At 45.0% G+C, this 16,488-nt stretch overlaps 2 protein-coding genes across 3 annotated transcripts; one reads left to right on the top strand and one right to left on the bottom strand.

The window, feature by feature from the left end:
- The first annotated feature begins 7,658 nt into the window (after positions 1 to 7,658).
- LOC141607439 (uncharacterized) lies at positions 7,659 to 9,149 on the top strand. The gene has a single exon (XM_074426787.1). The coding sequence runs from the start codon at positions 7,659 to 7,661 to the stop codon at positions 9,147 to 9,149; it is 1,491 nt and encodes a 496-aa protein (XP_074282888.1).
- A 3,523-nt stretch (positions 9,150 to 12,672) lies between these two features.
- LOC141608939 (uncharacterized) lies at positions 12,673 to 16,014 on the bottom strand. Of its 2 annotated transcripts, none has more exons than XM_074428250.1 (4): positions 15,792 to 16,014; positions 14,319 to 14,474; positions 13,834 to 14,234; positions 12,673 to 13,755 (listed from the first exon to the last, which is right to left on the bottom strand). In XM_074428250.1, the coding sequence occupies exons 1-4, from the start codon at positions 15,814 to 15,816 to the stop codon at positions 13,162 to 13,164; spliced, it is 1,176 nt and encodes a 391-aa protein (XP_074284351.1). In that variant the 5' UTR covers positions 15,817 to 16,014; the 3' UTR covers positions 12,673 to 13,161. The 2 variants fall into 2 exon arrangements, with proteins under 2 accessions (XP_074284351.1, XP_074284352.1); XM_074428251.1 differs by having other exon boundaries at positions 14,319 to 15,707.
- Between the last annotated feature and the right edge of the window lie 474 nt (positions 16,015 to 16,488).

Here is a 16,488-nt window from a genome sequence, read left to right on the forward strand (position 1 = left end):
AGTGGTCTTTCCCATGAAGGAACCGAGTTGCCTATTGGTATTGATGATCCATATGACTCGGAGTACGAAAGTCAATCTGAAAACGAAGCTTCATGCGAAGATTTCTGCGTTGTACAGCAACTTGTACTCGATCGAAATGACTATAGTGGTCGATCGAGTGAAATATCTGAGGAAATGTTCGATCGAACAGCAAATACTACTCGATCGAACAGCTATTATGTGGAGGATCTCGATCGAGCAGTTTCATGTACTCGATCGAGTAAAATTCAAGAGGAAAGCTCTCGATCGACTAGTTTGGTCGTGGAGAGCAATGAAACGTCATCTTGGTTCGTTTTGGATGACAATTTTGATGAAGACAATGGTTACGGGGAATCTCCCCTTTTCAAAGCCGAGTTGGACGCACTAGAGGCTGCGATTTACGGGATAGAACCCACAGAGGAGGGGAATGAGAAGACAGCTGAATCAGTGATTGCTCCTGGCACGGAAGAGGTAATACATTCTTTTATCAATGATTCCGACGTTGAGAGCAACCAGACTGAGGTAGTTAACGATAATTTCATTATTGTTGGTATTACTAATACGTTATCTCATCTGACTCCTATTTTTTCTTGCGATGCTCGACCCTCTCCCGGATGGACGAAAAAGTTACTAAATTTTCACCATATTTGTCGTCATAAATTCGTTAAGCTAAAACGGTACCTTAGATTATTCCTAATTGCTCCTGAGCTCCTTTATTTTATGGACAAATTTAGGAGCTGTCATAGGAAATTTGTTAGACTTAAACGATTAAACATGTTATTTTCCTATTATACTATTGTACTATGGTACTACTTACAGTTTTGTGTAGCACATGCGCAGCTATTTGATCGGTTGCTGCGTGCTTTAAGCTGTTTTGACCAGGCTAAATTAGAGAGGCTCGTTGAAGAAAAGAAGATCGAGCTGGGACCTGTCTGAAACTAGCGCTACCCGGGAGGCAACCCGGATATTTATTTTTAGTTGTTTTGTTAAACATTTCAATTGCGTTGTAATAATTGGTTGTCATAACATAGACTGGATCAGTTATGCTTGTTTTGTTAGTTTCGCGGGCTGTTTTGTTGCGTCTTTGCAGGAGTCTATCATGGATGGTTCGATCGAGTACTTTAATTACTCGATCGACCCCTTTTGCTGCTGATTTCACTCGATCGAGTACAACTTCTTCTCGATCGAGTGCCTGCTAAAGAGGATCCATCGATCGAGAGCCCTACTTCCTCGATCGACCTGTTTTGGATGCCCAAGTCACTCGATCGATTATTCTGTTACCTCGATCGAGTGCTTTTGACTTGATTCGCTTCCTACGACGCTGTTTAGCAGCTATTTGCGACCTCCCACGTTACTGGATGGTTTGGGGAGGTCCCTACTTCGCGTTATCTTGTGAGTTTTCCGCATCTCCACTCTCTCCTTTTTAGTTTGCATTTCCTTTCCCTATTTTTGAGTACAATGAGGGCATTGTACGGTTTGGTTTGGGGAGGTTATGCATCCATATCTGTGTCTGCATATAGTTTATACTGCATTTCTGTTATCACGTTTAATTTTTGTATGCATTGTTGTTTATTTTTATAAAAATTCAAAAATCTCATATAAATTAAAAATTCAAAAAATTTCATGTTTACTTTTGCATATAGGTTGAGTCGGAACGGTAGATTTTTATGATGATATTGCACTGCAATTGTCTTTTTGCTTAAGCCTTGCATTAACTATTATCTTATTAGCTTTGTCTTATTGCATATCTACGAGTTAATGTTAAAATTTAGCTGAACGAATAGACTTGACCTGGAAATTTTGGCAACCTACTTATAAATTCTAAGATTTAGAGCCTTATAAACTGGTGACATTTATGACCAGTTTCATGTAGGATTGTGAGTAGTTACTCCTTGCATAACATGTTCATTAATTTGCACGTATATAAAATTCAATTGGTTATTGCCTGCATACATTCGGGTTAGTGGTTGGTGTCACATGCAGGGAGGTGCTTACATTCCCCTTTTCTTTCATTTTACCCATTAAACTCCACATTGAGCCAAATTTGCCTTTTGACCCTTAACTACATCCCAAATTTAGCCTGCCTTGTCAAGCTAGTTTAGTGTATATTTTGCGGTATATAATTTATCGTGCCAAGTTTGGTTTGTATTGCATTACTTGGAGTTGGTAATTTGTGAAAAGGAAGGAGGATGATGGAAAAAAAAGAATTCAAAAAAAAAACGTGAATCAAAAGGAAAAAAAAATGAAAAAACGTGAAGAAAAGAAACCGAGAAAAGAAGAAAAAGAAAATAAAAAAAGAGAAGTATGTTCGATTGTTGACGGTTTCTGCTCCTATACTTTACTTATATCTATTGAGGAGTATGTTCAGTTCGGTTTGTTGAGTTTTGGTGCCAAATGAAGGGCACATGTGCTTAATTCTATAATTGAGTAAGAATCGGATGTTGTTATTTGGTTCTGTTTAGGTACTAGCTTGGCCGCCTATACCTCCACATTCCCATAAATGTTTTGCCTTTTCTTACCCATTGCCTCACTTTACCATACTTTTGTAAGCCCTCGGCTGTGACAGGACCTTGTTGGTTGGAATGTGTGTACGGTAGCTAGAATTATTTATCATATTAGCTGCATGCATGTTTATGTGGGTCGTAGTCTAGGTGAGCGACTATATTTCTTTCTCTCTTACACTCATATGCTTACCCTTTGCTTCATGAGAGAAGAGTGACCCGTGAGAGTCCAATTTTAAAGGTCTTGCAAGGTCGAAGGTTCAGCTTTATTATAAACATCCTACAACTCGTTTGCATTTGACTGTTTTGCTATAAGTGTTAGTTTGCTGCATTAAATCGGTTTAAGTGGGCATTTGTAGCTAGCTCTAAGCTATCTTTCCCGTTCCATTAGTTTGCATTTAGTTTACTCGAGGACGAGTAAAGGTTCGGTTTGGGGAGATTTGATACGTGCATTTTATATAGCCTTTTTAAGCCTCTTTATGCACGTATTTCTATGCCATCCTCGTAGTTTTATGCTACGAAATGCCCCGAATATTATACTTTGGTTTGTTTTGCTTTATTTGCAGGAATGGACCTGAAAGTAGCGGAATCAAGCCTTTTATCGTCCGTTTTGCATGCATTTGGAAGATGAGTTGATTTGGAGCGGGAATCCTGTTGTTATGGGATGCGTGAAGTCATTTCGGAAGCTAAATCACCAAGTCAAGGCTAAAACTAACGACATAATGAGCTGGCTGAGTCTAAGTTGCTCGATCGAAGGCTTTATTAGTCGATCGAGCACTTTTGGAGGATGAGAAGATTCGATCGAAAGCTTTCATTGTTCGATCGAATGTGCTTTTTAGGAGTTCCTCGATCGAGTTACTTGTTTTCTCGATCGAGTGATTTTTGCTGGATTCTACTCAATCGAAGTGTTTCAAACTGTTCGATCGAGCAGCTGGGCTTTGGACGCGGGCTTTGTCTTTTTATTATGTTTTAGGTCTAATAATAAAATCCTTCTCCTATAAATAGGAGAGGGGTAATTAGGTTTTACATCACTTCATACATTACTTTTCTTTTTACTGTTGAACACTGTTTCTCTCTCTTTTAGGGATCTAATTCACTGTAACTCTCTCTTTCTCTTTTATCCTTTTTCTCTCTTATCTCTTTATTATGTTGATTATTCCTTTATCTTTCGCTCTTGCCTTATTTACTAGAATGCATAGCTAAATTTCCTGCTAGGATTTAGGGGATTCAATGAATTATTGTTAGTTGCTAATTAGGTTTACAGATCTTTCGTTGTTATTACATCTCTGTTGTTAATCACTGCAATTAACTGTAACTAGCTACTTGAATCTATGCATTTAGCTTATTTAACCTTGGTAAGCCTTAACCTAGACCGGAAGGTTGAAAGGGGTGAGACCCGCAGTGAACAATAGGATGCTTTAGTGAGGGCGGAAGCTAAGCTAATAGTATTTTAGGGCGAATTGAGACCGGAAGGAGATATTCGTTGCCCCTTGGACCGATACGATCGACTGATCTGTGACCTTGGCTGCGATTAACCAATATTCATTGATGAACCGACAATCCTAGTTTTCTTTCTCTCTTATTAATTCCTCTTAACCTTTTCTCTTGCCCTAATCTCCTTTAGTTTAGTTTATTCAACTCAAACCCCCAATTGTGACCGTAGACAGACTAAATTAACAAGTAGATAGTGACTGCCTCCCTGTGGAGATCGACCCTACTTACCACTGACTTCTGTTAGTAGTACTTAGGTATTTATTTTTGGTACCTGATGACGGTATCAGTCGTGTAACCGGAAAAGGACCACATGTTCGCGGCCTCCTGTATCAATTCAAATCAAAAGCTATCTTTAGCATAAGACAAATGAGAAATGAAACGTGTTAGAACACATTAAGTTGATGATGCCAAGTCCCCTTTGTTATTTGATTGTTTGATTTTAGTTGAATGATTAGTGATTGAAGCAATCAAATGGACTTTCAACAATGATTCATGATGATCAAGATAATCAAGAAAGTCAAGACAATGATATTTTCTAAGCCTTAGTCGAAAAATGTAAGAGTAAGTGTAACATTCTCGTTTAAGTCAAGTTATGGCAAAACCATGCTGATACGTGCCTAATGTATAGTCTTTTTGGCCTATTTCAGCACGTATTTCTATGCATTTATATACTGTTTTTATAGTATTTTGCCCCGAATTGGCTACTTTGGTGTATTTTGTCCTTTTTGTAGGGATAATCGCGGAAGTAGCGAAACCATGCTCCATTTCGTCCTTTTTGCATGCATTTAGAGGAGACGGGATTGTCCCAGAGTGAGATGCTGCACTTGAAGTGTCGTTGCACGCATTACGAAGCATTTGGGTGAAGACGCGAGCTGAATTGAAGACTCAAGTGGTCTATCGAGTTGATAGGTGGTCTATCGAGCAGTTTATAGGTCGATCGAGAGGTCCCTAAGCTTCCCAAGACTCGATCGAGCTGTTCCTTTCTCGATCGAGTAAGCTGCATTTGATCTGGTCCTCGATCGAGTTCCCTGAAGGTCGATCGAGGAGTTTCTGCTGAGCCGTTGGTCGATCGAGTGGTTTTGCCTACTCGATCGAGAGGATTTCGTCTGTGGGCTTTAATTAGTCCGTGTTTTAGTATATTCCGCATAAACACTTAGGCTTTTTGGCTATTTAACCTATGTTTAACTAGGTTATTAGTCATCTTTTATCTTATTATTCTCTTTTCATCCAAAGATTCTTTTTATCTAGTTTTTACTCTCTTCTACATTAGACTCATACTTTCGACGTTGGATTTTCTTTGCTCGGATTTCGTTCTTTACGCCGGAAATTGCTGGATTGTAATTCTCTTTCCCTTTTAATAATAATTAACCTTCCTTTGTTGTTTAATTCTTGTTTTATGTTATTGTCTCTTTCGCCTAATTTCTATTAGCAATTTTTATTATCATTTCATTATGTCATCTCATTGAAATTTACATGCTGTTAGTTTTATTACGAATATGAGTAGCTAAATCCCTTCATGTTGGGATTAGGGGATCTCATGGGTAGAATAATGACGACGTAGTGAATGAATTAGGCGAATTGACATAAGAGACTCAGTCACTATAGCAATATAATTGTAATTCTCGACCTAGTTGAGTGCACGCTTCTATGTCACCCATTAATCTGGCTACAATTAACCCTGGATCGAAAGATTGGATTAAATAGGCCTGCTATAAACAGTAGACTACCCTAATGAGGACGAAAGTTAAGTTAGTGGTATTTTAGGGTGGGAAGTGGACCGAAAGGACCTTCTAATATCCGTCTCACATTAGTTCGTCTGAGTCATTTACTGCCGAGTTGTTGTACTACCGTAGTGAACCGAATTCCCGACATGTCCCTTGTTGGGGATAAAATTTGCAAATTTTACTTACAAGACACGTGGCATAAATCGACTGGACAATCGCACGACTTGAGGATTGCTGACGTGGCAAGAAGGGAATCATTGGATTATCTTGAAGAAACACACGCAAGTGGCATGCATAAACCATATAAGAGAAAGTCAAAACAGCCGTTCCTATTTTTCAGGTAACGCCTCCTGGATATTAGGAGCCTGACCCGGAGGAGCCAGCTGCAGCCAAAACCCTAGAAGGGCAACTATAAAAGGGAGGAGCATACGTTAGAAGGGATCATCAGCTGGCCATTGATAAAAAACAAAGCCATACTACTGTATTTCCTTACTTGCTACGAAAATCTTGAAAATCATAGTGAAAATATTTGGCGGGATTCCGACTCCCCCCGCGGTTGTTCCCACAACGGGTTTTCCGCGTCACCAAAATCCTCTCGTGTCCTATTTTCTCTTTCGTTGCTTTTTATCTTCGTTCATCAATTTCTTTATTTGCCCAAGATTCATAGACGATCACTTTGACCACACACATTGATATCTAACCGGTAAAATTTACCCAAAACAATTTGGCGCCCACCGTGGGGCCTCAGTGATCAATCTCTCATAAAGTCGAAATTAAGCAATCCGTCCATCACCATGTCTGGGTCCAGCGCAAGTTCGTCCAGCACCCAGGGGGTGTCCTCCCAAACTTCTGGGGGAAGACCTCTACCAGCGAGCACGGATCGATCATCGCCCGTCGGCCGGTCCGATGGCCCCGGTCAGCACCTCTCCCAGGGCCATGCCACCGCCTTTCAAGCCACCCCAAGCGCCTAAGGCATCAGCAGCACCCGTTGTTACAAGATCCAGCAGGGAAAGCAGCCCCAGCAGGATCCAGATTCAGGAGGCTTCATCAGGAGGAGTCTCGAAAAAGTCAGGAGCCTCATCACCAGACCCAATGCGAGTGGTGTTGGAGGGAATGGATACCCTGCACCGGGCCATTGAAAGCTTGAAGAAGGACAACCAAGACCTCAGAAGCCAGATCGCAACAGTAACCAGGGCCTCGTCAGCTGCGCTGCTTCCATCTTCCGAGGTCCCAGGCGTCGGTCACCAAATAAGAGCCCCAGCATGCATCCCGTCGTAGTGGTCACTAGACCGGATCTTGAAGGAGTACCACCCGGAGGGAGCCATCGAGCCCGGTGGATTAGGGTTCTGTCTTTTGATCGACCAATCGCTTGCACCAACCCCGTAGTAGTGCTCTGTCTAATAGTCAGCCGGGAACTAACTCGCAACTTTTTGCAGGAACACCCCTCCAGCAGGTGGCAGGATGGAATCCAGGACCCAGCGTCGGCATGAGGAACCCAGCAAGCGGATATTTCCCGGGAGGAACCTGGGTGGGAGGAACTTCTCCTCAACAAGCACCAGATTGGCAACCAGGAACCATCATCCACGCAACACCTTTAGCAAGTCAGCCAGGCAGTCAACTCCCAGGAGGAGCCTGGTTGGGAGGTACATCTGTTGGCTCTTTTCCGCCTGTCTCTAACCCACTTGCAGGAGCAGGCAGCTTGCTGGAACAGCAGTACCAGGAGTTGAGGGACCTGATGTACAGGATTCCTGGTGTAGCGAGGCCCCTGGAAAAGGTGACACGAGATAGCTACGCAGATTCCCCTTTCGTGGATGACATAGCCCTTGTCGGTGTCCCAAAAGGATGCGTACCGCCAGCCATGACGCTTTACGATGGAACCACGGATCCTCTGGACCATATCAACCACTACAAGCAGAAGATGATGGTGATCACTGCGACAGGCTCCTTGAAGGAAGCCTGTATGTGTAAAGGGTTTGGATCTACTTTGTCCGGAGCAGCTCTACAATGGTTCGTCAGCCTGCCAAACAGGAGTATAACCTGCTTCGCCGACCTAGTCAATGCCTTCCACCAGCAGTTTGCCAGCAGCCGCAGACCAGAAAAACAAACCAGTGACCTGTATCGGATAGTACAGGGACCTGAGGAGGCCACCAGAGATTTTCTGAACAGGTTCAACAGGGAGAAGGTGGCAATTCCTCGGTGCGACATAGCCACAGCCATAGAAGCATTCCGCCAGGGGCTCCGTCAGGAGTCAGACTTGTATAAGGATTTGACCAAGTACCCATGCACTACCTTCGAAGAGGTGCAGACAAAGGCAATTGCAGTCATGCGGCTGGAAGAAGACTCAGGGCCCAGGAGAACAGTTTATGGCACAGATTCTACATCCAGAAAGGCACCTGTGGAGAAGCAGAATGAAAGAGCCAAACCCTACAGCAAACCTGTGAATAAAGTATCGGAGGGCCCTGGAGGAAAGAACAACTCAGAGCCACCTCCGAAAGTAAGTGAGTATAAATTCTCCACCAATCTTGCAGGTGTGCTCAAGGCCCTAAAGGAGATCCGAGGAGTCAGGTGGCCCAGGAAGCGGACTGACGAGCGTCCTAACGACAAGAGAGACTCCAGTAAAAGGTGCGAATACCATGATGACATCGGTCATGACACCGACGAATGCTACACCTTGAGAAAGGAAGTCAAATTCCAATACGATCGAGGAAACTTGGACCATCTATTGCCAGGAGGCTCCACCAAAGTTCATTCCACGAACCAGGTTCTACCTACGCCTCCCCCTGTGTGCAGTAGAATTGTGAATGTTATTACAGGAGGCTCGGACTTGTGCGGCCTAACCTATTCAGCAGCCAAAAGACACGCCACGCAAACCAAAGGAGATAAGCCAGAGTTTTCCTGCAGAGTCAGCCGCCAGGACCTCCCTGCAGTCACCTTTGATGAGACAGACGCACAAAATGCTCCAGAACAACACCACGACGCTCTGATCATCACCCTCCCCATAGGCAATTGCGAGGTACGGAAGATCTTGGTGGACACAGGAAGCTCCGTCAACCTGATTATGCTGGAAACACTGAAGGTCATGGGGTTCAGCGAGAAGGACCTAGCAACAAAAGAGGTGCCTCTAGTCGGTTTTAGTGGCGAAACGAAGCATTCTCTGGGAGAAATCGTCATACCGACCTATGCCAAGGGAGTCAACAAACAGGTAAGATATTTGGTTATCGATGGGCCCTCTACTTACAATGTGATTCTTGGCAGGCCCTGGATCCACGACATGAAGGCGGTACCTTCAACCTACCACCAATGCCTGAAATTCCCAACGCCTTGGGGAGTGCAAGAGATACGTGGGGATCAGGAGGAAGCCAAGAATTGCTATAAGATAGCCCTGAAGCCAACAGCCAGACCGCCAGCATAGCAATTACAGAGCCAGAGCATCCAGGAAGAATACATTGAGCCGCCTCAAGCAGAGCTAGACGAGATCAGCCTGGATGAGCTGCAACCAGAACGAACCATACTCATCGGGTCGGAATGCACAGGTAAAGTCCGTCAGGAACTTGTTCAATTATTGAGAGCTAACATGGATTGCTTTGCTTGGTCCCACAATGACATGGTAGGTATAGATCCAAGTATCATAACACACAAGCTGAGTGTGGACCCAAGCTATAGGCCTATCCAGCAGAAGAGGAGGAGAATTGCTCCAGAGAGGAACCAGGTCATAAACCAGGAGGTAGACAACCTGCTCGCTGCTGGAAAAATCAGAGAAGTAAAGTACCCAGAATGGCTGTCTAATGTGGTGGTAGTCCCGAAGAAGAATGGCAAATGGAGGGTTTGTGTCGACTTTACGGACCTAAATAAAGCTTGCCCTAAAGACCCGTTCCCGCTGCCGCACATAGACGCTATGGTGGATGCCACAGCAGGCCACGAAATGCTCACATTCCTGGATGCTTGGAGTGGCTACAACCAGATCAAGATGCACCCTGATGATCAAGAGAAAACGGCATTCAGATCGGAGCGAGGTATCTATTGTTATAACGTAATGCCCTTTGGTCTAAAGAATGCAGGTTCCACCTACCAGCGGCTGGTGAACACTATGTTCAAAGAACAAATAGGCCGCACCATGGAGGTTTACATCGATGACATGGTGGTGAAATCAAAGCAAGCTACCCAGCACGTTGAGCATCTGGCTGACACTTTCAGCACCCTGAGAAAATATGAAATGAAGCTGAATCCCTCGAAGTGCACTTTCGGAGTCTCCAGTGGGAAATTCTTGGGATATATGGTCACCCAGAGGGGGATTGAAGCCAGCACTGATCAAATCAAGGCCATCCTCCAGCTGGAGTCACCTCAAAAGCCTAAGGACGTGCAGCGCCTGACGGGACGAGTAGCTGCCCTGAACAGGTTCATAGCAAGGTCCTCGGACAGATGCCGGTTATTTTATGACATCCTGAGGAAGAGCCAGAAGTTCGAGTGGACGGAGGAGCACGAAGCGGCACTCAGCGAGCTGAAACGGTATCTGAGCACTCCACCACTCCTGTCAAAACCAGAACCCGGAGAGCCCTTGTCTTTGTACCTCTCGGTAACGGAGGTGGCAGTCAGTGCGGTGCTAGTTCGAGAGCAAGAAGGTGTACAGCATCCAGTGTACTATGTCAGTAAGTCCCTGCTACCTGCAGAGACCAGGTACACCTCACTCGAAAAACTTGTACTCGCGCTGGTCACAGCCTCCTATAAGTTGCGACCTTATTTTGAATCCCATACTATCTCTGTGGTAACTAACTACCCTCTTAAGATTATAATGAGGAAACCAGAGTTATCAGGAAGGATGGCCAAGTGGTCCATACACCTGAGTGGCTACGATCTGAAATTTGAACCTCGGACAGCAATAAAGTCCCAGGCTCTGGCAGACTTCGTCTCCGACTTTTCCCCCTCCCTCCAGATGCAGGCCGAGAAGGAAATCCTCACTCTAGAGGAGGATAAGGGAGAACAGGTGTGGGAGCTGAATGTAGATGGAGCCTCGAATATGAAGGGAGCAGGAGTTGGCCTGGTCCTTAAGTCACCCCAAGGAGACCCTCGGTCCAGCGATTCGGTGCGAATTCAAAGCTACCAATAACGAGGCAGAATATGAGGCCTTGATCTTGGGTCTGCAGCTGGCTCTGGACCTAAAAATCAGGCACCTCCAGGTATACAGCGACTCCCAACTCATCGTGAACCATGTGAATAACTCTTACGCAGCTAGGGACCCCACTATGATGGCCTACCTGGAAATAGCGCAAGCATTGAAACTCAGGTTCCGGACCTTCAACATTAAGCAAATCCCCAGGGACCAGAACGTGGAGGCTGACGCCCTAGCTGCCCTGGGGGCAACATTCAAGGCAGGTACAATCTCCACCGTACCCATCGTCCACGTACTGGAACCTGCAATATCGAAAGCAGAGCAAGACAACGAAAGCACAGCTGGCTCACCACAATCGCAGGAAACAGGGGTGTTAGCAACCACCACTAGTCAGGAGGAGGCTGTAGATTGGAGAAAGCCTTATCAAGATTGGTTACAGAATGACACACTTCCAACAGACAAAAAAGAGGTAAGAAGCTTTAAAATGCGAGCCTCCAGATTTGTACTGATTGATGGTGTCTTGTTCAGGAAATCCCATGCAGGGCCTTACCTGAGGTGCCTGAATAAGGAGGAAGCTCAGGCTGTTTTGCATGCTATCCACAGTGGTGAATGTGGAAACCATGCAGGGGGCAGGAGCCTGTCCAACAAGGCCCTCAGGCAAGGGTATTTCTGGCCCACGATGCGCAAGGATGCTATGGAATACGCGAAAAAGTGTGACGCCTGCCAAAGGCATGCACCAGTCAGCCACCAGCCTGCAGAACCTCTGCACCCAGTCATTTCCCCCTGGCCCTTTATGAAATGGGGAATGGACATAGTGGGACCACTGCCCAAGGCACCAGGAAACAAGGTCTACATGCTTGCCATGACGGACTATTTCTCCAAGTGGATAGAGGCGGAATCATTTTCCCAGGTTACCGAGGCCCAGGTGATATCTTTTATTAAACGCAACATCATCTGTAGGTTTGGTATTCCATCTGAAATAATATGCGATAATGGGTCCCAGTTTATTGGCAATAAGACAGAAGCATTTTGTGCCAGTTGGAACATTTCATTACAGAAATCCACTCCCGAAACCCTCGATCAATGGCCAGCAGAGTCCAAAGAATAAAATCATAGTGGAGAACCTGAGAAAGAAGCTGGAAGAAATTGGGGGCAAATGGGCAGAGGAGCTACCACTAGTTCTATGGGCTGACAGGACCACCCCTAAAGTAGCAACAGGGCAAACTCCCTTCAGCCTGGTGTTCGAGTCAAGCGATTATCCCTTCAGAGGTCGAGTTCCTACCCACGATACGGGTGCCTGACGAGGAGCGGAACCAGTGGAAATGGCAAGCGGTTTAGACACGGTGGATGAGCTCGAACCGGCGCCCGGATCGAATGGCCTCATACAGGCGTGACAAAGGTGGCCGGAGCTACAACAAAAATGTAAAAGTCAGGACCCTGCAAGTAGGAGACTTGGTCCTGAGGAAAGTTTTCCAAAACACTAAAAACCAGAAAGCAGGTAAATTTGCCTGCAGTTGGGAAGGACCGTACCAGGTGGAAAGTATCGTCGGAAACGGAGCCTACAGGCTCATGACAATGGAAGGACAAATGGTCCCTAGATCGTGGAATATCATCCACCTAAAGAAGTATTACATATAAAGCGACCAGAGCAGTCAGCAACCAGACATGCGGTATAACCCCACCAGGTTCCAGGTTTTGCAAAGTGTCCTTTTCATTTCTAAGAGCTTCAACTTTTCAAATAGAACCTTAAAAATCCTTTTCTGAGTTTCCAAATAAAACTGTCAACTTCAAGTTATCAAATTGTAATCAAAATATCAGTATGCCTTAAACAAATTCAAAATCTAAAGTTTTATCAACAATACACTTTGGGGCTTATTTTAAAATTTGCATGCTCTAGAAGATAGGAGCCTGCGAAAGCTAATCTGGTGGAGTTTCTATGTCCTTACACAGAGAAGCATGGACTTATGGCTAAGTACCCACATATCGGACGAACTGGGCTCCTGCAGTACTCAGCATCCATGCAAGCGAGGTTCCTCTGAAACAGAGGGGCAAGTAGATCCCAGAGCCTCCAATCAATGAAAGCCGGCAATAATACAACGAAAAAAGGTGCACGCACGACAAAATAAAGGTACGCCAGAAAACGGCAGAATATTAACTAAAGCGCCTGAAAACGGCAAAATGTCAAAGTACGCTTCGCTCCCATGAGCAAAGCCAAAACATACCGAAAAATTATCCGAAAAACTAATAAAGTTTTATGCCACACAGGGCCCAGAAAATAAATACTGAAAATAGAGAGGAAGCTAGTTCAGGAACCACGTCAGTCCAGCACGACACGCTCCACCTCTGCAACAGGAGTTGGAACATCTCCAGGAGCAGGCTGAACAGAGTTGCCTTCTGGAGCCAGGTTGTCAGCAGTATGAGTTCCTCTTTGAACTTCTTCCTCCTCAGCAGCAGAGAAGCCGTCATCCTCCTCCAAGGCGTCAATCTCGAAATCCGACAATATGCCCAAGTCAACCTTCTCGGGAAAAGAGTCGGCAAACAATCGTTCTTCCTCTTCCAGATCCCAGGACAGGTGCTTCCCCTCTTGAAATTCCTTAATACAGGTGATCTTCATCTCCCAGGAAGAGCAGGCTGCAACGTCAGTCAGGGCCTTGGACAGGTTGGCCTTTTTCTCCCTCAGGACCTTAATCTCAGCGGTCAAAGAGTTGTTAGCCTCCAAAGCTTGAGCAAGCTGTTCCTCAGAATCCTTCAGGCTGCTACGAACTGAGACAATCTCCCCTCGGAGGTTGGCTTTCTCCTTCCTCTCCCCATCCAGCTGGCCAAAGAGCTCCCTTTTTTCTGTCCGGAGGAAGCACACTTCATCTTCCAGCTTGGCAAGCTTCTCTCGGATAAGGAGCGAAATCTGCAGCGACTGGTAGAGAAGGAAAACCCTCAGAAAAAAAAAAAAAAAAAAAAAAAAAAAAAAAAAAAAAAAAAAAAAAAGATCTACCTCAAAGGCATGCTCAGCTTCCAAGTCCGCCATCTCCTTTAAGGGTCTCTTCTCCAGTGACGAACGAGGACCAGGAAGCAGCAAGCGTTCCAAGTAAGGCCAGTGACCAAGGGCCCTGGACCTGCCAAACCCTTCTGGGAGCTTCAGAATCATTTCGGGAGGAGGAGCATTAGGGCTTTGGGGAGTGGAGACCTCCCTATCCTCAGGAGGTAGCGATGCAAGAGGGGTAATTTCAACAGGCACCGAGTCAGAAGAAGTAGCAGGCTTTTTTGAGCAAGCAGCCTCGGCATCAAGAGAGGACTCGTTCTTTCTCTTAGAAGCAGGCTTGGGGACACCCCCGGTGGCCCTCTTCCTCCTCTGAGCCAATATCATTTGCAAAGTAACCTTGGGCCTGGCAGAATCTAGGAACCAGAAATTTTCAGGAACCAGGAAACCAGAAGGCTGAAAGAAAAAGCGAGAGATATAGAAAGGGAAAAGGGTCGTACCAGACGACATTTCTTCTTCCTCCTCTTCTACAGCAGGAGTCGGTGCACCAGGAGTAAAACCAAGCAGGCGGTTGAAGGAACGCTTTTCAGGAGACAGGCCAAAGAGTTTCGTCAAGGAGCCAACTTCATCCAGCGAAGGAACCAGACGATTCAAACCTGCGCAAAAAAGAAAGTAAGGAAAGTAAGAAAGCAAAGAACAAAGGAACCAGCAGCGGGAGGTACCAAGTACCTGTGGTAGGCCTCCACTCGGAGAACAAATAATCAACTGGCGGAGGGAGAGAACTGATCTCCACGAAAATGAAACGGCGGAACCAGTCAGCGTCGTTGGGTTTTGGAGGAAAAATTATACAATGCTCCTCACTTTCCCTAACGCGCAAAGTCACTTGTCCGTGTCCCAAAGATCTCACGGTGAAAAGGTGACCCAAATCCCCAAGATCAATCCCGGAATCATACAAATCATTCATAATACAGAGAGGAATCAAAGTACGCCAAGCATAAGGAGCAATTTGGCACACGGCGAGGTTGTTAAAACGAAGGAAATCTTGAATTAATTTTGGAAAAGGAAATCTTAGGCCTAGGAAAAAAGGGTAAAAGTAAAAGCAAGTCCAACCCGGCCTACGAAAATCGGCCCTCTGACCCGGAAGAGGGACATGCACCACGACATCATCAGAAAACCCAAACAATTCCTTGATCATGGCAATGTCGGCCGGATCAAATTCGGAATCGCAGGAGTGAGTGGGAGTGAGAATAGAGGTAGAAGGAAATAAGTCATTAGGATTAAAAAGCGGGACAGAAGAACTAGACGACCGAGTATTTTTCCGGGCCATGAGAAAAAGAAAAGAAAAAAAGGACAGAAGGTACCTGGCAAGGGAACGGATCTTGAGGATGAAGATGAAGAAGAAAGAGAGATTTTTTGGAAAGGGGAAAGTAGAGGTGAAGTAAAGAAGAGAGAGGTATTAAAAGAGTTTATGGGAAGTAGGGAAGCAAGTGGGCGGTTGGAAGAGTAATGGGATGCGGAAGTTGAAGTGTTCAGGGAAACTGAAAAGACCAGTCTTGTCACGTCAATAAACTTCTGACGGCTTAGGAAACAGAAATTCCCGCCCAAGTGTACTTGCCCAGGAATTTGGGGGCAATTGTTGGGGATAAAATTTGCAAATTTTACTTACAAGACACGTGGCATAAATCGACTGGACAATCGCACGACTTGAGGATTGCTGACGTGGCAAGAAGGGAATCATTGGATTATCTTGAAGAAACACACGCAAGTGGCATGCATAAACCATATAAGAGAAAGTCAAAACAGCCGTTCCTATTTTTCAGGTAACGCCTCCTGGATATTAGGAGCCTGACCCGGAGGAGCCAGCTGCAGCCAAAACCCTAGAAGGGCAACTATAAAAGGGAGGAGCATACGTTAGAAGGGATCATCAGCTGGCCATTGATAAAAAACAAAGCCATACTACTGTATTTCCTTACTTGCTACGAAAATCTTGAAAATCATAGTGAAAATATTTGGCGGGATTCCGACTCCCCCCGCGGTTGTTCCCACAACGGGTTTTCCGCGTCACCAAAATCCTCTCGTGTCCTATTTTCTCTTTCGTTGCTTTTTATCTTCGTTCATCAATTTCTTTATTTGCCCAAGATTCATAGACGATCACTTTGACCACACACATTGATATCTAACCGGTAAAATTTACCCAAAACATCCCTCTCTATTGATAGTTTAAAATCATTTTCTTGCCTTACTGCTCTGCCCTTATTTCTCTTCCCTTTACTCCGTAGTTTAGAACCAAAAATTAATCAAACCCATTTGTTACCTTAGAATTAGAAATAGATAGCTGTAGTTACATTCCTCCCTGTGGATTCGATACTCGACTGCCTCTACTACATATTTAGTTGAGACCGTTAGGTTTTATTTTTGACAGTGTGCGACGCGACGTGTGTCAAATTTTGGCGCCGTTGCCGGGGAGGCAATTGTTCCAATTACTAGCTGTTTTATTTTTAATTCTCCTTTTTAGTTTAAGGAACATCGTTCCTTAGACTGTTCTCATATCTTGTTTGTAGTTTCGTCTTATGCGCAGGTCGCAAGGTGGTCCACTACTACCTTTTGATCCCGAGATTGAGAGATCTCTGCGCGTAAAAAGGAGACTATTTCAAGAGCAACAGGCCGAGG

The sequence above is a fragment of the Silene latifolia genome, chromosome 10, assembly GCF_048544455.1.
Source record: "Silene latifolia isolate original U9 population chromosome 10, ASM4854445v1, whole genome shotgun sequence".
NCBI classification, from domain to species: domain Eukaryota; kingdom Viridiplantae; phylum Streptophyta; class Magnoliopsida; order Caryophyllales; family Caryophyllaceae; genus Silene; species Silene latifolia.